Here is a 24,498-nt window from a genome sequence, read left to right as displayed (position 1 = left end):
TTTATTGCGTTTAAAACTTCCTTTCCGGTAACTGGCTAGAAGCACCTTCAGAAGGGCTGTAACTCTGAACTAGACCAACAGATAGCATGCGTGCATGTGTAGGCATTCGCTTTGCATGTGCATTTGTTTTCCATTGTATAAACATTGAGAATTTATGTAGTGTATTGCTATTTAGATGCTCTTAAAAATAGCTCTCTATGCCAAATGATTGTTGTATTCCTCTATGTAGGCCTAATAACCAGAGAAAGCGTTTTGCTTCAATCAGTTTCCGAAAGATGCTTGCAGCTAGCTGAAACCTGGTGAACTGTCTCTGCATTGTTGTGTAGTGCAAGGTTTCTAGATGTCTTTGTCGAACAGCTGTTTTCGACGAACCTTGCTGTAGTATATTGACAAAGTGATTCGTATTAATAATTAGGACATTCCTGTCACTTGTTCTTTTGTTTCTTATTCTGCACTACTTAAAAAGACAGAAAGTTTTCTCAACAGAAAGGCCTACGTACTAAGAGTTGGCAAACATGGTATTTTCCACATAAAATATGTTGTATAGATAAGGCTAGAATGTTGAGACAATTTTGGTATTTCCAACATAACTCATAATTTATTTATAGCATTGTATCTATATTGGTAACGTTTCCTCTGGTGAAACAGTTTCGTTTAGGTTTGAAGTTCATGACTTTAATGTATATTTGTTGGGACTATTCTATTGTCTGATAGTATATATTCGTCAGGATTGCAGCTACCAAAGACAGGTCTGTATCATCAGAATTCGACGGTATTGCAGATGAAGAGAACGAGACTGTGTGCGAGATTCCGAAGAATTCAGATTCCTCAAGAAAACATACCAGAACTGCTGAAGATAAGCGATTGCAATTCGAAATGTCTAACGAATGTCTCTCCAATCCGGCAAAATCAACGACGCATTTACGTGAGCGTGTAGTCAAGAATGCTTACGAATGCGATATTTGTGGCAGAAGTTTTTCGAATTCGAGTAGTGTAAAAAGACATGAACTGCTGCACAGTGGAGAGACACCTTTCAAATGTGATGTTTGTGGTAAGTGTTTCTCTGACTCCAGTTACCTTGGAAGGCATGAACGCCTTCACACTGGTGAGAAACCTTTCAAATGTGATGTCTGTGGTCTGTGTTTCACGTTTTCGAATTGTCTTACTAGGCATAAACTTGTACACAACGGTGAGAAGCCTTACAAATGTGAAGTTTGTGGTAAATGTTTTTCGCTGTCGAGTAGTCTTGGAAGACATAAATTCGTACACATTGGTGAGACACCTTTCAAATGCGATGTTTGTGGCAAGTATTTTGTGGAGTCGAGTTGTCTAAGAATCCATCAACGCCTTCACACAGGCGAGAAACCTTTCAAATGCGATGTTTGTGGCAAGAGTTTTTCACAGTCGTGTAATCTAAGAATCCATGAACGCATTCACACCGGCGAAAAAACTTTCAAATGCGATGTTTGTGGCAAGATTTTTTCGCGGTCGAGTAATCTAAGAAGGCATCAACTCGTGCACACAGGCGAATAAATGAACACAAGATTTTGTTGAAAGAATTGAAACTTCAATTAACTCAGGAAATGTAGGCCTAATTTTATTTTCAGAGCAGAAGTGGTGTAAGTCAAAAATGTGTAATGAGGGTTAAAGTAAATATTCTGGCCTGAAAAACAAACTACTGCACGCAGACGAGGAATCTTTCAGATGTAATTATTCTGGCCTTTCTCGACGATGAGTAACGTAAATTGCCTTCAACACCTCCATAGAATCGCGATATCTTTCAAGTGCGATGATTGTGGGAAGTGTTTTCGATCCAAGTTTTATAAGAAAGCATAAACAATTCCTCGCAGACGGGATGCCTTTTGAATATATTTGTTGTCAAAATGTTTTTGCTGTCTAACTTAATTACTCGTATACATGGTAGGATGAATTAATTGCACTTTCATAATTTGATTGTGAGAAATTGCCATATACAGGATTTTTGTAGCAATATTGTTTTATCATCCATGTGTTTTCTATTGGACGACGATCATTTTTGTCAATTTGATGTCAAAGTAATGCAGAGCGATGAACATCACTGCAGTCAGTGCTGAACTGTGACTTTATTATAGTTATTAATAGTATAAATTACTGGAAGTAAAGCTGTCATGAATGCAGCATTATTCTGCCTTATTTGAAATACTGCCTCGCGTAATTCTTCATATATCGCAAGCCCTTTTCTGTCCAGGTCAAAGTCTGTTGATGCCACTAAATGCTGTAGGAGGAAATATTGTTCAAGTTCATTTTCTTCCTGAAAACAGTACTCTTTGTCCATTATTCAAAATCTTGGATGGTTGTGAATATCATTTCTACGGATTTATCCTTCGTTATTCTGATACACTGAAGTTAAGTTTTTGCAAGAGTGTCTTGAAAAGGAGTTTTAAACTTTAGATGATGAATGAATGATGAATCAGATACTTCCAACTTTAGGATGGTCAATCTTTTATTAATTAATCATTACTTTTATTGTGAAACCAGATATTTTTCGTCGTCTTCATCAGTAAATTCCATAACTGTGGGATAGAAAGGTCACAATAATATCCTATTTTTTATAGATCTTGATTACTTACCTTTAATGTCGCAAACGATTTGGTAAAGTTCTTATATGAACAATTTCGTGTATTAAATGAAATCACTATTGTATTCTATCTTATTTACCGGCATGCGTTATTTGAAATTTGAAAGAATTTAATAATTTTTGTATTTTTTCATTGAATCATCCATCTTTTTCCCGGCAGACTTCATATAATCTTTTGCTTTCATTGTCTTTATTTTTATAGCTTATGTGCACTATCATTGATGTTGCAACAAAATCACGATATCGGTACAAAGTAAGTTGTAATGTTTACAAATATCCTGAAAACATTGATTCCTCATAGCACTTTATAATATCTGAAAAAGTGATGTTCTTTTGATATAATTTGGAAATATTTCCAGGCCCCGTTTTACTTGGCCCGTTGCGTATTTAAATAAAGGTTGTTTCATTTACATCCAATCCACTGACTCATAAAATTGTTAATTATTAATAAATGTTCATATAATTTTTATACCTTTATTGTGAACTGTTTCCGTATTATCAATTACTTGAAGTTTTGAGACAACAAAATATTATACACTTTATTTATAGTTTAATCCTGCATCATTTTTTTTATGTTAAACAGATGGGCGGACTTTATTGTTGATGTAGCGAACGTATGTGTACTATATACGGTGGTCATGTTTGATTAGTGTAATGTAATCGCCATTTTCTTAAGTAATTTTATGAAAAATAAACGCTTTTCTGTGTCCTGTTTGTTTTTTTTTATTATGCTGTGACATGTGATGTGTAGAGGTTATCTTTATAAAGTAATAGTTTGGGACTTGGTGGGACTAGCCCCCTAAAATAATAAACATTTTTTATAGGTACCTTCTATCATTTGTCTCCCATTACATTTCTTACAAAAATGACGACTGTATTACATTAATCCAATATGTTGGCTGTACAGCTTACGAAAACGTCAATAACGTCACGTTCCTTATACTGATTCTTTAAAATTACGTAATATTCATTCCCATGTATGTACTCTATGCACTTATTCTCACTTTTTCCATAAGAACTCTCTGATGTCAATCAATAAGATGCGGTAACAAATCTTCATACCAGCGAGTTCTTTTATCATTTGTTTAAATATAGCAAGGAACAGAGGGCTACAAATGGCAATTAACTCCTAATTTATGCATAATAAACTCTTTGCTACCACATACATATGTTAAAGTCAGTGGTGTGAAGATCATTTCGAACGCCTCACAAGTAGCAAACTCTATTTTTCTGCTGTAGTTCTTGTAGTTGTAATGAATACAGTATCATAAGATGGAACCCAGTTTGATCAATTAGCTGTACAATCATGTTGTGACGCTGACACAATGGAGACAAGACTTTCACTAGATGTAAGTATGGCGAGATCATTCAGTCGAGTTCAACATCAGCATATCTTCCATTTCATCTTTTATTTCTAGTGGGCTGTGGTTAAGTTAAACTCTCTTCATACCAATACACTTTTAATAAATCTTTCGTATTTTGAAACCCACACTTCTTCTGTAAACAGCATTCGTATTCTTTGTACGGCAATTTCTATAACATTGTTATCACTATCAGAGCTCAGCCTAGTAACTATACTCATAATACAAGTCGTTGAATTCCGCTGTTCTGTGTGTATAATCCATAAACATTATGAGTGTTCATGTATAGCATGTTATAGGTAAGAATACATACAGTCCTACAGACTATTGTGGTTACTGTTTCTCCCCTCTTAAAGAATTTAATTCTCGCTTTATCTAGAATGAAACGACGATCAAGTACTTCTATGTGAAGTGATTTCTTCACGGTCACCCATGCAATGTAGAAAAAAATTATTGTCTTCTGTATTGTGTATAAAAGGAATGTACATATTGTAACTGCAATAGTTATTCTTATTTCACTAAATTGATATTGTAACTACAGGCATTACCAGTATACATCAAATGTTAAAGGGGCCGATGTCCAGAAAAAGAAATTTTACAGGAGAAACAAAAAACTAATTCTTGCTTAATAATTTAAGTTTATTACTTTTCTGAATAATCCAAATTAGGAAATTATATTTAACTCACATTCGTGAGAAGTGTATTTGGAAATATAACCAATCATGCTCTTAGTAGGGGCACTTAAATTAGCTGGACATGTGCCTTTTTAACAAATAATGTATTTCGACAGGGACTAATTATAATAAAAACGAGTTTTGTGTAAAAGAAAAACAAGATTTATTAATATGTAATACTACATACAAAACATTTTATCATGAATTTGAGCAATTTGAAAATTAACTTTTTCAAATATGAAAATTTAATAATTTATTATATTGATCACTTTCATTTTTTCACATCAGAGTTAGGTCTACTGTTCAATCTGCTCATAAAATACTTCAACATTATCCTCAATGTATGGATTTACTTTCTTTGCGTCATTAAGTTTTTGCTTTCTCAGTCAAAGTTTTCCTTCTGGATATTATGCAATGACACTAGATAGTTCAATAGGTACATGAGTTGTAGATGTGGTAGATCCATCCCCGGGCCACTCACTGGATAATAGAGATGGGTAAAAAATAACACAACAGTTATTTTGGAACTGTTCCGGTCTCGGAACTGTTGCAAAAATGAACAGTAGGTCGGAACCTCCTGTACCGAAATAACAGTGTTCCGACTCCGAGCTGCTCACTTGCCCAGCTGTTGCGGGCTCGCAGTACCGCGTTGCACAAGGTATGTTCCGACTCCGAGATAACAGTCGGAACGTCGGAGCTCGTTCCGATGAACCAATGACAGCTGCGGTTACACTGTTCTCGTTGTTCTTTATGTTGTACTTCGAACTTCGTTGGATGAAGTTGGTACTTGAAACTCTCACGTGGTTGGAGGGGGACGCATGGAAATTGAAATCCTTGCGGTGGCGCGAACTTTAATATCAACAATTGGAAGACTGGCCAATCATCTGTAATGTTATAGTAAGTATTTAATAATCTTTAATATTCATTCCTATTCAATTCCCGCTTTATAGTTTATTTCACCATTAGTTGACTAATTCTGTTTTATAAACATTCTACAAAGTCATAAAGTACGCATACTATTATTAATTCATTGATCAGCTGATTCTATACATGTAAGGTTAAAGTCGTAAATGGTAATGAGTGGTTTAGTTACAATGTCTGTATGTCGTTTGTTGAGGTTAAGTCTGACAAGCACAAGTTTTTGTGCTATCTTCTCTGTTATCAAAGAACGACAAATATGTTGTAGCATTATTTGTTGGAAACTGCCCATATAAGTACTGATTTGGAGAGCGAGGTTTAATGCGAAGTTTAAATTACACTTTGGTAAAGATGCGTTTCCAACATTTTACTAAACCACTGCGAGGATTCCAGGTTTCAGTACTGCAAATATATGTCTTTTTTATTATTTATGAAATTGTAATTATTATTATTATTATTATTATTATTATTATTATTATTATTATTATTATAACTGTGCATTAAGAAAAGTAAAAATAAAAATTAATGACTTGTTTTTTTTTTATTATGTAATAGAACAGAAATTACATACCATATGTTTTAAATGTTATGTTATTTTTTTTTTAGTTGGCTACCATGTCTTCATAACTTTATGTACGAAAACAAAGTGTTGTATTCTGTCCTTGTAGTCAACAGCTGTTTAATAACTAACATTAAGCTTTTGAGTTCTGTCCGCGTGCACAGAAATTTTCCAAAATTGATTCGAATGTGCATTGCAGTGCCATCTATAGATAAGAATGTGTACTATGTCATGCCTATCAGGACCTCCTGTAATATAGGAGGTCCTGTGCCTATGAGTGCTCCAGTGTGAGCTGCATGGAGAATAGAGAGGGTACTGTACCGTTCGTTTGAACGACTTAACGACTCCGACTCGTCACCAATAGTGACTGTTATTTGGAACATAGTATTTTTTCGGAATCGGAACCGTCGGAACTGTTCCGGGAATAGAACAACTTCGCCCATCCCTAATTGTATAATCTCGTAAGCAACGTTTCGAGCGAACTTTTACCAGCGATAACCACGGCTTCCTTAGTTCCCTCGCACTGCCAACTGTCGGTCAAATGATTTCTGAAAAGGAGAATTGTATTTAAATAAAGATGGATTGCTACGGCTATTATATCAGAAAATATATCTGAAGAATCTCCAGTTCTGATCACTTTTCCCATAGTAAGGTGTGGAGCTGAGGTGAGCTGTTGGTTTCCACACGAGAGAGTGTGATAACACAAGTGTGTATTTTTATATCTACTTGTTTAGTATGCTGTATCTTTTGGCAACCCTTACCGAAAGGCAGCTATCCTAGTGGGATATATATATATATATATATATTTCTTTGTTTCCTGATGATAATATAATAATAGTAATAATAATTGTGTATTTTGTTTGGGTGAAAGGTATCTCCTCACACTATAAAATTCTTCGCCCTCAATTCACTTTGATGAATCCTTGAACTAATCCACTGAACTTGTCACATTCCTCGGATTAATGTCACTTAGCTATCCCCTCACTTAACCCATAAACAGACTTAATCAGACCTCAGTCCCGTGTGTGGTGTGGGGCGATATCGCAGATTGGCATTTGTTTGCTGTACAAATATTTGTCAACTGTAATTTGTTACTTTATTTTGAAATGAGTTAACTATAGTGTACGGTACTTTGTTGATATAGAGAGGAAGTTTAGGTAATAGGGATATATTGTTTAAAATTTTATTTGTCATTTTGGCTAAACTAGCAAATAGATATTTCCTTTCCTACTAGATTGTTTTTATATTACAAGCTTTAATATCACGATACGCTTCTACCTATTCCTATTTACAAATCTGTTACAGGTTAAATTATATTACATAACTTTAGGCTTTTGTTATCCCTTGCTTCTACGAATCTGTGATAGTTTAGTCTGGGGTTTTTTATATTCCTTTTGTCTACGTATCGTTGACATGTAAGGTTGGGTTAATTTCTTATGCCTTGCATAGTGTATACTCAAAATTTTAAATATGTACTTCATTTTTTTCTGTCCCACTTTCTTTGGTAACGCTATAGTAAAGATGTGAAAAAAAAAAGTGTCTACTTTCTCAAAAATATGTCGCTATAAAATCATACGTTTTTCAACTCCAGTTCCACCAAAACTACTTTAGAAATTCAACGATTTTCAGTTCCAAAATCACCAAAAGTACTTGAGCGCTAATTTCTCCGTATTTTTTCTCAAGCAGTTCTCATACCATGCAGAGCAAAGAGGATCATACGCTTGTCGACCATCACAGAAGCCAGAAAATATGCTAAACAATTTATAATGAATAAATAAATGTAATATGTAGGCCTATATACTTAATACATTTGATTAGATTAGGTTACCTTAGGTTTTCTGTATTCCGTGCATATGCGAATGTGTGACAGATTCGTTTAGACTTTGTCTATGATTTGCATATACGAATGAGTGACACGTCAGGTTAGTTCAGGCTTTTGATATGCCTTGCATGTACTCAAAATTATTTAATAATGAGCCCATTTTTGCTGTCCGCCTTCCTTTGGTTACACTAATCCCAAAGTGTCCAATTGTGATGTCTCGTTTTACTGCAGGAACCAAATATTTTGGATGAGCATATGACTGGTGTAAAGATGGAATATGTTGACCTGAGCCATGATTTCGCATCTGAAGTGAAATTTGAGGAAAATCCGGGGCCAATCTCTTTCCCTGTGGTGAAAGATGAACCTGAGGTGAGTGGAGCTCAAGAAATACACTGTGTTCTTTTTCGAGTTATTCTGGTATATTTTGATTGTGTTACACATTACTCTTTGGCCTAGAGACAGGAAAAATATCTTCACTATTTGCTATTATAGGTTATGTCTTGTTGCAGAGAAGTCTAATGTTAAACTTTTTGTTTTAAATTTGAAAGCAAAATTGCTTGCTGCACTTCCTCTTAATGAAATAATGCGGTCTAGCGGTAAATTACAATACAATTTGATGATTCATTCAGAAATGCGGACAAATGAACGATACCATAATAAAAATCCCAATGCATTTTTTTCCTGTAACTGAGCGCTTACCTTAATTGTCTGCTTCCCATTAATTAATTAATTAATTAAACATTGAATTTTTCTTACCTAAGATATAAATGCTACAAGTAATAAACCAGGTACTGACTATATAGAAGCAGAGAGCAACCAGTGAAATATGAAATCGTATTCAAAACTGCAAATAGTTATAAATACTCTTATCATTATGTGTTTGCGACTTCCAGGAAGTTAATTTATTTGAATGGTATAATGTTTCAGTACTTGTGGTTACGAAACAAAATACTCCTAATGCAACAACTCGGAATAAGTGAAACATAGAAAAGGAGGGTAGAGGCGATGGAGTCAGTAGGTGGGGATATTGGGATTGTGTCCTTATGAGCAGCAGTTCAGTGGAACAAAAGTAGGCAGTGGTGGTTTTTCCACAGTTTCCCTTCATACACAAGGAATTTCTAGCCATTGAGTGGAGGCACCCGAAAAATATCATGTGCTGGCAACAGAGCAATCCAGTGTTTTATTGTTTTTTACAAAAGTATGGAAATATTGTTGTTAATCTAACACAATGTTGAAGATCTACTACAATATAATGCACAGTAATATATTATATGGGATAATGGCCTAAATATTAAAAAAACTTTGAAGAGTAATCTTTACGTATTCATCATCACAGACGTTACTAACATAACAAATGTTTTTGCATGAAAATATGCATTTGCATATGATTTTCTAGCCTTATTCATCGTAATGTGAATCATATACTGTCCGTTGTGATCAGGCTGTGGCATACAGACACATAGAGAGAAATTTGTAAAGTAGATGTCGTCTTGTAACACCTTGTAATAAATCGCCCATTTAAGATGTGTCTTTGTACTGCAGGAATGCAATTTTTCGGATCAGCATGTGACTGGTATAAAGGAGGAATATGACGTCCAGAGCCAAGATCTCACAACTAAGATCAAATTTGAGGAAGATCCTGTGCCGATTTCTTTCCCTGTGGTGAAACGGGAACCTGAGGTGAGTGCAGAACAAAGAATGCATGTTCTGATTCATTCGGATACACACAGCATTCATTAAAGTATTGTATAGTTTATTTCCTTTTTTTGTCAGTGAAGTGCATTCAGTTTTAATATAGGAGGAAATGAAGAATGGGAAAGCCACAGAAGTAGATGGAGTCCCGATTGATATAGTGAAATGCTTGGGTGAACACAAGAAGCAAATTCTATCATTATGCAACGAAATATATGAGAAAGGCGAGGGGCCTGAAAATTTTACAGACACAGTGTTGATTCCAATGCCGAACTAAATAATGCTAACAAATGAAGGGGTTCAGGACTATCATTCTAATATCGCACCTGGCGAAGATTCTCTTGCAAATACTGAATAGAGGTTTATATTACTTTTCTAATATGGAAGAATAGTTGAAAGGAGAGCAGTTTGATTTCGGGAAATTAAAAGGTATGAGAGATGCAATTGCACTGCTACAGACAATCGGTCAAAGATACCTGGAGAAGATTAAAGAAGTGTATATAATATTTGTGGACCTACAAAGGGCTTTTTAACAGAATAAACAGATGGGGATCCCTAAGAAATTTGGCGTGGATTAGAAAGAGACACCTGAGAAGTTTTTGTAAAGCGTCGTAAAATAACCTACTAAGAAAAAAAAGAGATAAGACTGTTTAGTAATGTTTATAAAAACACAATTGAAAGTCAGAATGGGTGAATAAATGTCAGAAGGAAGTCAAACTGGGAGAGGAGTATGTCAAGGATGTCCTTACCACCTATCCAGTTCAACATCTACTCAGCTGTACGTGATATCGTGTGTCTTCTGTTTACAATCGGTTCTACGGAGTCCACTTTCACATCAGTTGTGATTCAGTCATTGAGCAGTACAGGGCGAGACAGACGATATCAGAGGACTGCAGATGTCGCCCCAGCGAATATTGATTATAAAGAATGGACACTTCGGGTCGCTACCTTGGATGTAGCCGGACTGATTGCAATGACCATCAAGCCAGCTAGAACGTGAGATTCTGCTTTCTCTCTAGAGTTGGCGCTGACATCACACCAGCTAGCAGTCGACACAGCGGAAATATAACACATATAATTAATACATCTAGGTACATTATGTACTCAAATAAAATAAATTGGATCCATAAAATAATAAATCCGTCATTAACTGTAATGGCTAGACTTCAGAGTTCCTTTATAATGAGAGTTGAGATTTTGACCCCAACAACAATTTAAATATGTAATGATTTGATAGCGCTGAAAATGGAAAAACAAAACTCTTACGAGATGGGTCTATTATATATTCCTTTATTGATCAGTAATCTTTATATTAATAATTTACTTTATTTATCTATAATTTTTTTTAATTATTAAAATGAGATCTGTATTTAGACTGTTACTATTATTTATACACTAAAGGTTTAATATTATTATCAATAATATTTATATACCGTTAATTATTTTTTTATATAAGTATATATATATATATATATATATACCTATATTAGATTATATACAAATATTAAACTAATTCGATACTTAATTTTATAATGTAGGCCTATTATATTATTTTATAATATAATTTATTATATACGAAATATATAATATTATTATTACAACTAGTTTGTCACTGAGAAATAAGGAAAAGCTGTTAACTTGAATTCATTTGAAGCAAAGCGTTACTGGATTATGCAATAAGATAGGCGATGTTTGGATCCTGTGTCTCACCTCTATTCTCAATTATTATCTTAGCGTATGCTCGATTACACTAACCTCTAGCGCTTGAAAGTGGAACTGAACGCTGCGCACAGAGAAACAAAACACAGGAAAATTAGCTCAGTGACCATTCTTTATAATCTATATTCGCTGGTCGCCGTCATTCCGTTTTGTTTGCGTACCGTGAATCGGGAGATTGTAAATCGAATCTTTCTTTAAATTTATTTCGCATCGATATGATACTTTTCTGGACCTGGGCTCCCAATCAAACTCTATCTACTTAATCTACCCCTAGAACTTTGTAGTAGGAATTCTGAAACACTCTGTGTTGATGATCTGTGACAGTTTTGCTAAGTAACCGTTTGTTGCGAATAAAGATGTAATATTTTACTCAGATTGTATTCTGCTAATTAATATAGCCTATTTCAAAATATTGAGAAACGACACATATCCAACAGCTTTTATATATTTTTTCTCGGAAAATAGATACCGCATAGGGATGAAATTTACAGAAAATATGAGACTTATTCTACTTAACCTAATATATTTTCTTACGGGTTCAAACTGTTGAGTAAGAGTAGCTGTTGTTGTTCCAGAAAATTTTCTTTTATGCACGTTTGGGGTTTCTCAGCATTCCCATTCAATTACTCACTTACACTGTGTTGTAATTATTTTGTATCAATAAATTTTACATTTCTATCATAATCTTCAATACAAAAATTCTGTTACTTCAATTAGTGAATAATATGTAATTTGTTTCTCTTCTCAATCTTTTTGCAACATGCGCCATTTCACCATTCATCAAGTTATCGTTCCCCATATGTTGACTAAAAGTAATGCATATAAAATTTTAATATTTTACTTTATATGTTAATGCATATGCATTAATTTCATTTTATTTGTATATTATACCACTAGTTCCCTCCTAAAATTTCCCGTGCTCTTTGGGAACTACATCTTTCGATTATATGAGTGTGTCACGGTAGTTTAGATTACACTTTTATTTTGCCACATGTTGAAAAAAGCTTCAGCAACACTGTTATATAAGGGAAAGAACTACCCTATGAAATATCTGCCCCAAGAATAGTCCTCTGTTAACTACACTTCTACTGGCCGAATACGACTTATATGCACTTCTGTGGCGTATAGAATCGTTGCTCTTTTGTTAATGTAAATTGTGCTTTCTTTCTGTTTTGTTTGCTGTGTGTTAGGAAGAGCAGAGTGACTTGGACACAGTGAATGAGGAGCCAAGGGTGGAGGGAACAGCAGAGGACAACGAGATTTTCACGGAATGGTGAGTGTGGTGTGCGAGTTTATGTGGAGAGTTCATTGCGTTTGAAACTTCCTTCTCATTAATTGTTCCAAAAGCACCTTTGGAAGGGCTGTATCTCTGAACCAAACAAACAGGTAGCGTGCGTGTACTTGTAGGGATGCGCTTTGCATGTGCATTTGTTTTCCAGTGTATAAACATTGAATATATACGTAGATTATTGGTATTTTACAGTAAATGCTCTTAAAAATGGCTTTATGTGCCAAATTATTGTTGTTTTTGTCAATGTAGGCCTATTAAACAGGGAAAGCTTTTTGCCTTCAATGAGTTTCCGAAAGATGCTTACGGCTAACCCAAGGCTGGTGAGATGTCTGCATTTTTGTGTAGTGCAAGGTCTCTAGATGTCGCTGTCGAACAGCTGTTACAGACGGACCTTGCTGTAGTGTTCTGACAAAGTGATTGGTATTAATAATAGAACATTCCTATCACATGTTCTTTTGTTTATTGTTCTCCACTACATTAAAAAATTAATCATAATATTTAAACCATATTAATTAGAGCAATATTTAAATGTATCAATGAAACCTGTATTGTTACTCGAATTACTTTATCCTCATTTTTCGTGAGTTATTGTGGACTAAAAACTTCCGACGTTCCAAACTTCCAATCCATTGGTAGCAGTCAGTAATTTGATTCTTATGGTGAATTTGTTTGTGCAATGCAACGATGTACATTCACAGTCCATGCGTGTTGCACAGTTTTCATAATACACAGTTTTTAGTTGCTTCACGGCATAGTCGGGTAGCAGGTTGTGTTGGTATCAGTGAATTATATTTTGTTTGTTTGAAGACGTTTTAATATTTACAAGGAGTGAAAAACAAAAATTAAGAGGGGCCAGGTTCTTAAAAATGGATAGCAGTGAGTTGAAAGAGAACGGAAGAAAAGAAATTTGCAAGAATACCAAATTTTACTTCATATTTCCATTCTGGCTGTCAAAAATAGCAACTTCCTTAGTAGAACCGACGTCCATAACACTTGAAACTATCCGAAACTAATGTTTCGCCAATGCAATCTAGTGAAGGAATTATCGAAGAGTAGAACAATATAAAATCGAAATTTCAAAACCAATAGACGATACAAAAAGGCACATTCACAAACGATGAGTGCTGCGAGAATGCCTAGTGTATTCCGAAAGCAGGGGTGCGGTGATTTGAGCGCCTTGTAGGCTAGTCTGTGACAAGAAGCGTCACTTTTCAAATTCCGGGTTCGTTGAATGGAAGACTGCGATGTTTGTGTTAATCAGTACGACAACTCATCTCAACTTAGAACTGCCCTAATTCCACTTATATCTGGAGCGAGTCCACTCCTGTGGAGTAACGGTTAGCGCGGCTTTCCGCGAAACCAAGTTTCCCAGGTTCGATTCCCGGTCGGAGCAAGTTATCTCGTTGAGTTTTTTTCCGAGATTTTCCCTTAACCCAATAATAGCAAATGCTGGATAACTTTCGGTGCTGGAACCCGGTATCATTTCACCGGCATTATCACTTTCATCTCATTCAGACGCTAAATAACCTAATATGTTGATAAAATGCAGTAAAAAATACTTACAAATAAAACTAGAGCGAAAACTGCTTAAATACTTTGTCACATAAAAATATTGGCGGAATATTCTTCAAAGATTTATAGCTCAAGTGTAATGTCGCGCAGTTCAAGCACTTCCACTGCGTGCATCTGATGAAAAATTTGATGCAGCAAAAATTGGTAATCTCATACATTCTTTGGAAATAATTGCGGAGTTTGATGGTTTTCAGATACACATATTATACTGCATGGCAGCAATGGAAAACGTAACATACTTTGAAAGTGAGATTATAAACTATATATTAACGTTTTATATAGCATAGGATTAAACCACAACAGAAGTTATGCACCATTGAAAAATGGAAGAAACTATCACATTCATGCCCAAAAACAATGAAGCACAGGTAAATGATTTTTCTTTGTAGGATACCCTTGGTAATTCTCATAACATGCATAAAATTGTTTCAATTGAGAATGTAACTGTAACATGAAAACCAAAATTTCTTTTGCTTTTAAGGACACAGTAACTTAAATTTTTTGCGTTTAATTATGTATAGAATAATACAGTATTTTTAAAACAATAATTGTGTCCAAAGTAACCCTAACAGGTAGGCGACTTAGAGATATTTCTCCATAGAAAGACAAAGAAAATAAGAGTTGACAAATATGGTATTTTCCACGTAAAATTTGTCGCATAGCTTAAGACTATAAAGGGAATAGTTGAGACGGTGTCGGGTGGAGTTGCCGGGTAGCTCAGTTTGCAGAGCGCTGGTACGTTCAACCAGAGGTCCCGGGATCGATACCCGACCCCGGATAAATTTTTCCCTTGAAATTATTAAGTCTAGAATGTTGAGACAATTTTGATATTTCCAACATAACTCATAATATATTCATACCATTGTATCTCCAATGGTAACGTTCCTTCTGTTGAAATAGGTTCGTTTAGGTTTGAAGTTCATTACTTTAATGTATATTTGTTGCGACTGTTTCATTGACTGATAGTATATTTTCGTCAGGATTGCAGCTACTAAAGAGAGTTCTGCATCATCAGAATTCGACGGTATTGCAGATGAAGAGAACGAGACTGTGTGTGAGATTCCCAAGAATTCAGATTCCTCAAGAAAACATGCCCGAACTCATGAAGATAAGCAAGTGCAATTCGAAATGTCTACAGAGGGTCTCTCCAATCCGTCAAAATCGACGACGCATTTACACGAACGTGTAGTCAAGAATGCCTACGAATGCGATACTTCTGGTAGACGCTTTTCGAGTTCGAGTAGAGTAAAAAGACATGAACTCCTGCATTCTGGAGAGAAATCTTTCAGATGTGATGTTTGTGGTAAGTGTTTTTCGCAGAAGAGTAATCTTAGACGACATGAACGCCTTCACACATCTGAGAAACCTTTCAAATGTGATGTTTGTGGTAAGTGTTTTTCAGTGTCGCGTAGTCTTGAAAGACATAAATTCGTGCACATTGGTGAGACACCTTTCAAATGCGATGTTTGCGGCAAGTATTTTTCGTGGCCGAGTTGTCTAAGAATCCATGAACGCCTTCACACAGGCGAGAAACCCTTCAAATGCGATGTTTGTGGCAAGTGTTTTTCGCAATCTTGTGCTCTAAAAATCCATGAACGAATTCACACCGGCGAGAAACCCTTCAAATGCGATGTTTGTGGCAAGTGTTTTTCGCAATCTTGTGCTCTAAAAATCCATGAACGAATTCACACCGGCGAGAAAACCTTCAAATGCGATGTTTGTGGGAAGTTTTTTTCGCACTCGGGTCATCTAAGGAAACATGAACTCGTGCACACAGGCGAGAAACCTTTCAAATGTGAAGTTTGCGGTAGGAGTTTTTCGCAGTCAAGTCATCTAAGAAGCCATGAACACCATCACACAGGCGAGAAAACTTTCAAATGCGGTGTTTGTGGTAAGAGTTTTTCGCTGTCAAGTTATCTAAGAAGCCATAAATCCCTTCACACAAGCGAGAAAGCTTTCAAATGTGATGTTTGTGGTAAGAGTTTTTCGCGGTCAAGTTATCTAAGAAGCCATAAACCCCTTCACACAAGCGAGAAAGCTTTCAAATGTGATGTTTGTGGTAAGAGTTTTTCGCGGTCAAGATATCTAAGAAGCCATAAACCCCTTCACACAAGCGAGAAAGCTTTCAAATGTGATGTTTGTGGTAAGTGTCTCTCTTTGTCGAGGAGCATTAGAAGGCATAAACGCCTTCACAATAATGCGAAACCTGTCAAATGTCACGCGAGAAATGTTTGAAATGCGGTAATTGTTGTTTCCCTAAATCGATTAGCCTAAAAAAGACATAAGCACGCGGACACAGTCGAGAAATCTTTGAAATGCTGTGTATGTGGCAAACGATCTCAGTTTCCGAAACCCAAAAAAGCGTGGAATCCTGCATGCGAAATTGCGACGTTTGTTGGGTTTGTTTCTCGCATTCGATTGGCGTAAGAGGTTATGAACTCCCGTACTGAGGTGACAAAACTTTGAAATCCGGTGTTTCTTGGAGTCTACCCACAGTCTAATACATACAGTCACACAACTCATACGTATAAATTATGCCAACATTTGACAGCTGGCGCGACAGTAGCCTTCTAGCGACAGGGAATTTAAAAGTGTGCACTCGACATATGATAACGCACCAGAAAACGGGTTTTCCATAATTTATTTGTTATTTTTTTGGTATACAGTTAATGTATATCTTTCTTATTAATTTTACTTTAGAATCCTAGAAGAATTTCACACGCAGTTAATCTACTAGTTTCGGAAGCTGGAAATAAACGTAATTCTTTCTGCTTCTTACAACTGAATTATGGCCCTGATCACGTATCATGGTTTGAAATAATATAATTGTTGTACGTAGACGGTTAATTCAATTCATTTCTGATATGTTTATGAATCATTGGATCTCTATATTTCCTGTGAGAAGAGTAAAAATTAGTAACTTCAAAATTTTAGGGCATATCTCGTAGGGTACATCGCGCTGGTGAAATCCTCTCCCTATATCCTGAGAAATTAACTATTTTCCATACCGCAAATTGGGATAAACTCGGCCTCTGAAGTAAACTTGAAAATGGAAAAGGGGATGATTTAAACCTAAATATGACAGACATTGATTTATAAAAGTTCATTATTTGTCATTTCTTTAAAATCGGTATTTCCTTTATTATTTTGTGTCACAAAATGATTATGAAGATTTAAATTGTTATGATAAGTTTACAGCATTTTACATTACATTTCCAGTTTTTACATATAAGCATAATTTTAACTTGTCCTACCTATATAATACGTAATTTACATGCATTTACTGTTAATATGACGTAGGTGAGAACAAATAAATAAACACACAATTTTGTTGAAAAAATTGTAACTTCAATTAACTCAGAAAATGTAGGTGTAATTTTATTTTCAGAGCAGAAGTGGTGTAAGTCAAAAATGGGCAATGAGGGTTAAAGTAAACATTGTATAAATACAGCGCAAAGTAGCAGTTAATATTGAATTTATTAAACTATTATTAGCCAGGTGAATAGCACGAAGGATATATTAATTGCTACTTTGCGCTGTATTTTACAGAATTTATATTTTCAACCTCATTACCTAATTTTAACTTACACCACTTCTGCTCTGGACGGCTGAAATAATCACTGGGAATTTAAAATCAACAGCAATAAGAGTCATGCAAATTATTACACAAAAGATTGGTTTTTACGTTAAATTTAAAAAAGCTCTTTTATTTCTTGAGAACTTAATACGTCTGCTACATGAATGTACACCAACACGTCAGAAATTTATCGACACATTCTGGATTTATTCAAGAAGTGAATATTTTGCAAAAGGATGAAAATACTCCATGTATTCTTGCAAAATTAACACCATGATCCCTACTTGAATGCAATATCACATTCAACTTTTGTAAATTATTAAGAAAAAAACATGAATACAAAAATTATGGAATTACTTTCATTATAAACTGTACATACATTATCCAAAATCGAAATGGTTACATATTTACACATATGATCTCTGGAAAAAAATAATATATTGTAACATGCATTTACTTTGTTTTTATTTAAACTCTCCTTCCTGACTTACAAATTGGTAACTGATAACTAATAAATGTTTTATAGAACACAATACGTGGCTACCTAAACTTGGATTATTGGTTATGACTGAGTTACGATTTTCTCTTGGTCGTTAGGGAATCTGAAGAACGACAAATTCGGAGATTTAAACTTGTTGTTATTGCAATTTTCGTCATTGCACACATTGCCTTTATTCCGACGCTTGATTAAAACGTTATTATAACATCTCGCATCCCTTTAAAGCACGTGCTGGCTGTATCAACCCTATGACCAGTGCCTTGCCTGCCGCTTGGACGCTAGTGTCGCGAATGTTTGGAAAAAAGTGTTGAAGTTGCGGGACTGTATGTATTAGAATGAGGTCTACCCAGCGAATAGGGATTATAATGAATGGACTCTGAGCGAATTTTTCTGTGTTTTGTTTCTCTGTGCGCCGGCGTTTACTCCACTTTCAAGTTCTAGAGGTTAGTGTAATCGAGCATACTCTAAATTGAGTATAGAGATGAGACACAGGATCCAATCATCTCCTTATCGCATAATCCAGTAACGCTTTGCTTGAAATAAATTCAAGTTAACAGCTTTTCCTTATTTCTCAGTGACAAACTAGTTGTAATAATTTTTTGTTTATATTTCAGATATAATAAATTATATTATGAAATAATATAATACATTATAAAATTAAGTATCAAATTCGTTTAATATTTGTATATAGTATATATTTGTTTATAGTATAGTATAGATATATGTTTTTATGTCTCATAAGCGTTTTGTCTTTCCATTTTCAGTGCTGTCAAATCAATACATATTTTAATTGTGGTTGGGGTCAACGTCTCAAATCTCATTATAAAGGAACTCCAGAGTCTAGACATTACAGTTAATGGCGGATTTATTATTTTAAGAATCCTGTTTATTTTATTTGAGTACACAATGTACCTAGATGTATTAATTATATGTGTTATATTTCCGTTGTGTCGACTGCTAGCTGGTGTGATGTCAGCGACAACTGTAGGTAGAAAGCAGAATCTCATGCTCTAGCTGGCTTGAAGGTAGAGTTGGGCAACACGATTCTTTTTCAGAAGTCGATTCCAACGATTCAATCACACATTACGAATCGATTTTAACAATTCGTTCACGATTCTTCTCAGTCTGCGATTCCAACTATTCTTTTGAATCGTCGAGTTCACGATTCTGCCCAGACTGCGATTCCAACTATTCTTTTGAATCGTCGCAAGACACTTTCCTTTGCAAACCACGCGTAGAACAAAAACGTTCTACATCTCTCACATAGATGGCATAAGAGGCGAGACATTGGATTGTCTCGTTCTCATTGGCTGGAACCATTCAGTATGACCATTATTCTACAAAATTACCCAAGATAATGTCTCTAAATTATAATTTATCAACTGAACATTATTATCAAATACATTTTTTGCATTACATCTCTATTTAACTATGCAAATTTCAGGTTTGTGTTCATTATTTTCCATACTTAACAAATGCAGTACATATTTTGATTTCACTCTCGCTCGGGAGCATTCGACACGGTTCGGAAATGTCCGTTGACAGGTTACATCAAACAACTAATAGAATCGTGGGTTACGATACCATGCCGATTCCTTACTATTCTTTTGAACGACGATTCGTTACGATTCTTTTGAACCACGAATCGATTCTTACGATTCATTATTATTAGTCGTTCGAATGAACGATTCGTTCACGAATCGACCCAACTCTACTTGAAGGTCATTGAAATCAGTCCGGCTACATCAAAGGTACCGACGCTAAGTGTCCATACTTATTTATCTATACGCTGGTCTACCCTAAAAAGCGATACATGCGTGTACAGAGGCGAGAAAGCTGTCAAACGTGATGTGTTTCTTTCAATCGAGTGACCTAAAAACAAACTCCTGCACACAGACTGGGAACCTTCCTAATGTAATTATTCTGGTCTTTCTCGACGATGAGTAACCTAAAAAGCCATCGATACCTGTACAAATCGCGATATCTTTCAAATGCGATGATTGTGGGAAGTGTTTTCGATGTGAGTTATATAAGAAAGCATGAACAACTCCACGGAGTAAGAGGCCGTCTAAATACAACTACTGTCTAATATAATTACTCGATACAGGGCGGGATGAATGGCAACTCGATTAATTGCAGTTTCATCATGTAATTTGTAAGATATTTTCAACTACACGATTTTTGTAGCCATATTGTTTTCTCATTCGTTTGTTTTCGAAATGAATGACGATCATTTTTGTGAATTGAAGCCAAATCAATGCAGAACGATGAACACTAATGCAGATCACTGCAGATGGTGCAGAACTGTGACGGGATTATTGTAATGAAAGAATAAAAGTGTAATTTACTTTAAGTAAAGCTTTCAGGAATGTAGAATTATTCTGCCGTATTTGAAATAATGATTCGGGTAATTCATCATATATCATAAGCCCTCTACTCTCTAGCAGTTTCTGTTGCTGCAACTAAAGGCTGCAGGAGAAGAAAATATTGTTCAAGTTCCCATTTTTCCTGAAAACAGCACTGATCGTCTACTTTTCAAAATCATTGAAGGTTGTGGAAGTTCTCATTTCTAAAGATTTATACTTTGTTATTCTGATTGCCTGAGGTTTCGAGATCTGAAGTTCAGTTATTGCAAAAATATCATGAGGAGCAGTTTTAAAGTCACAGAACTCTAATGAATTATATACTTCCAACGTTTAGATGGTCAATTTTTTATTAATCAGTCATTACTTTTAGGTAATTTCATAGAGGACGGGCACTTTGTTGAATGTAGTAAGCATTACCAACCTTTTTATTTCAGAGTTAAATGTTAGTGATCTTTTAGTGACTTTTATATGTTAGTTCTAGGTTTTTTATACTAGGTGTCGCCGTGATTTTATTTTAATTTGATTGGTTATAGTTGTCACTTGTTCTAGAATTTTCATTAATTTTGAATGGATAGTGACGGTGTCAGTTGTTTTTGGTTGTTTGACGTGAGTGGTGTTATGTCGTGTCTGATGGCTAAAGCTATTGAAAGTTTGTTTTTTTATGATATTTGTGAAAGATGTGTGAACTTAGAACAGAGTATTAAATTTTGTGTCGATTTTGGTTTAGTTCTTTCGCTGGTGAATAAGAATTGTGTTGAATGTTAAGGAGAAAACTGTTTCTGTGGTTCCAAGGAATTATTTACTGAATTTTCTGTGTACGTTAAGCTGTAATGAGTGTTCGAAGAGAATTTCATTTTGTGTAAATACATGGTTTATTTATGCGAAGTTGACTGTACGACAAAGTGTTGGTTTAGTGCTTTGTTGCCTGCATGTTTGAATTTTATTTCAAAAGATTATAAATTATTATGTTTTGTGTTTTAGTGGTTTTTGGGAGTAAAGTGCGAACGAAAACTGCCAGAAAAGTACTGTCAACTATGAAGTTCGAATGCCACCGAAAGCCAAAAAAATCAAAGATGAAAAATTAAATATATTTTAATTTTTTGGAGGGCTTGTTCATCTCTAAAATATGGATATATATTTGATTTTCCATCTTCGATTGTGTGATGTTTGGTGACATTTGAGCTTCATAGTTGGCAGAACGTTTTTGGTAGTTTTCGTCAGCCATGTTGGATTTTGCCCGTCTTTTAGGAAATTACCTACTTTTATTGTGAAACCAGATATTTTTGGTCATCTTCAACAGTAAACCCCATAGCTGTGAGGTAGAACGATAAGAATAATAACATCCTACTTTTTATACATCCTGATTACTTACCTTAAATGTCACTAACGAGTTGGTAATTTTGTTATGTGAACAATTTCCTGTATTAAGTGAAACCATTATGGTATTGTATCTTATTTGCTAGCAAGCGTAATTTGAAATTTTAAAGAAATTAATAATTTTTTGTATTTTTAAATCGATTCACGCATATTTCTCACTGCTGAGTTCATACAGCCGTTTCCTTTCTTTGCCCTTTTTTTTTTTTTATTGGTTATGTGCACTATTATTTATTTTGCAACGAAATCACGATACCGGTACAAAATAAGTTGTGATGTTTATAAATATCCTGAAAGTGAATAGGATACTGTAAATAGTACAGACATTCACTGGCGTGAAACGTGAAAGCATTGCTTTCTAATAGCACTTTATTATATCTGAAAACAGTGATGTTCCTAGCCATGTTTTTTATACATTTTGGAAATATTTCCAGGTCCCGTGTTACTTGGCTCGTTGCGTATTTAAGTAAGGGTTGTTTCGTTTACTTCCACTGAATCATAAAATTGTTAATTATTAATTGATGTTCATATAGTTTTTATATACCTATAGTTAACTGTCATTATGAATTGCCTGATGTTTCAAAGTGAGAGAGAGAAATAACTCGCCCGGCCTTAATTAAGGATGACCACGAGGATCCCGAATTTAATAGCAAATAGATATAATCAATTAGACATCAATATTGTTACAAAAATAAACTGTTATAATAAGAACCATTAAATATCAATATTACGCACTTTATTTCTTTTGTAATCCTGCTGCATCATTGTTTTCTTTGTGTAAATTAGATGGGCGGACTTTAATGTTGACGTCGCGAACGTTTTTCAATCTAGACAATGGTTATGTTTGATTAAAGTAATGTAGTCGCCATTTTCTTAAGAAGTTTTATGAATACCACAGATTTTTTTCTGTGATGCATGTTTTTTTTTTTAAATTAAGGTGTGATATATGATGTATGGAAGTTTTCTTGATAAAGTAATACTTTGGGACTTGGTGGGCCTAGCCAGCTAGAATAATGTAAATTTGTATAGGTATATTATACCATTTGAATCCCATAAAATTTCTTACAAAAATGACGACTATATTCCATTAATCCAATATGTTCGCTGTATAGCTTACGGAAACATCAATGACGTCACGGCCCTAATAATGATTATTTACAATTACGTAATATTCATTGCCATGTATGCAACCTATGCATTTATTCTCACTTTTTCCATAAGAACTCTCTGATGTCAGTGAATAAGATGCCGTAACAAATCTTCATACCTGCCAGTGCTTTTATAACGTGTTTAAGATATAACAAGGAACAGAGGGCTACAAATTACAATTATCTCCTAATTTATTCATAATAAACTCTTTGCTACCTCATACACATGTTACAGTCAGTGGTGTAAAGATCATTTCCAACGCCTCACGAGCAGCAAACTCTACCTTTCTGGTGTAGTTCTTTTAGTTGTAATGAATGTGATAAGACGGAACCCAGTTTGAACCATTAGCTGTACAATCATGTGGTGGGGACGCTGACACAATGGAGACAAGATTTTCACCAGATGTAAGTATGGCGAGACCATTCGGTCGAGTTCAACATCAGCATATCTTCCATTTCAACTTTTATTTTTAGTGGGCAGTGGTTAAGTTATACACTCTTCATACCAATACACTTTTAATAAATCTCTCATATTTTGAAACCAACATTTCGTTTGTAAAAAGCAACATGACTCGTATTCTTTGTACAGCAATTACTGTAACATTCTTATTACTATCAGAGCTCAGCCTCGTAACTTTACTCATAATACAAGTCGTTGAATTCCGTTGTCTTGTGTGTATAATCCATCAACATTATGAGTGTTCATATATAGCGTGTTATAGGTAAGAATACATACAGTCCTACAGACTCGTGTGGTTATTGTTTCTTCCCTCTTAAAGAATTTAATTCTCGCTTTATCTAGAATTAAACGATGATCAAGTACTTCTATGAGAAGTGATATCTTCATGGTCACCCATGCAATGTAGAAGAAAATGATTGTTTTCTCTATTGTGTATAAAACAAATGTACATATACAGTAGGTATTCTTATTTCACTAAATCAAAATCGTGACTACAGGCATTACGAGTGTACACTAAATATTAAAAGGGTCGAAGTGCAGAAAGACCAATTACAGGAGAAACAAAAAAACTATTCCCTCCTTGATCGTTTAAGTTTATTAAATTTCAGAATAATCAAAATCAAGAAATAATTCTTAACTCACATTCGTGAGAAGTGTCTTTGGGGAATATAACCAATCATGGCCTTAGTAGGGGCACTCAAATTAGCTGGACATATGCCTTTTTACCAAATATTGTATTTTGACAGGGATTAAATATAATAACGAGTTTTGTGTAAAAAAAAAAAAGATTTCTTTATATGTGATACTATATATGTCATTTTATGAGCAATTTGAAATTTAATTATTTGC

The 24,498-nt window shown here is 34.8% G+C and overlaps 1 protein-coding gene across 4 annotated transcripts in view; it reads left to right on the top strand.

The window, feature by feature from the left end:
* Nucleotides 1-22,242, top strand: part of LOC138692103 (zinc finger protein ZFP2-like) — a 35,862-nt gene extending 13,620 nt beyond the window's left edge. The window contains exons 5-8 of one of the 4 annotated variants that reach the window (XR_011330009.1): nucleotides 8,183-8,320; nucleotides 9,494-9,631; nucleotides 12,553-12,635; nucleotides 15,206-15,244. Coding sequence is in view for 3 of the 4 variants with exons in the window: in XM_069815051.1 (XP_069671152.1) it covers nucleotides 12,553-12,635; nucleotides 15,206-16,460 (1,338 nt within the window). In the remaining variant the exon portion in view is untranslated. Of the gene's footprint in view, nucleotides 1-728; nucleotides 3,326-8,182; nucleotides 8,321-9,493; nucleotides 9,632-12,552; nucleotides 12,636-15,205 lie in introns of those variants that run through there. The other 3 variants (XM_069815051.1, XM_069815053.1, XM_069815052.1) reach the window with 3 other exon arrangements.
* Nucleotides 22,243-24,498: the final 2,256 nt, after the last annotated feature.

The sequence above is a fragment of the Periplaneta americana genome, chromosome 16 (genome assembly GCF_040183065.1).
Source record: "Periplaneta americana isolate PAMFEO1 chromosome 16, P.americana_PAMFEO1_priV1, whole genome shotgun sequence".
In the NCBI taxonomy this organism is placed as follows: domain Eukaryota; kingdom Metazoa; phylum Arthropoda; class Insecta; order Blattodea; family Blattidae; genus Periplaneta; species Periplaneta americana.
The sequence above is the reverse complement of the archived record's forward strand: the minus strand, read 5'-3'. Positions and strand labels throughout refer to the sequence as shown.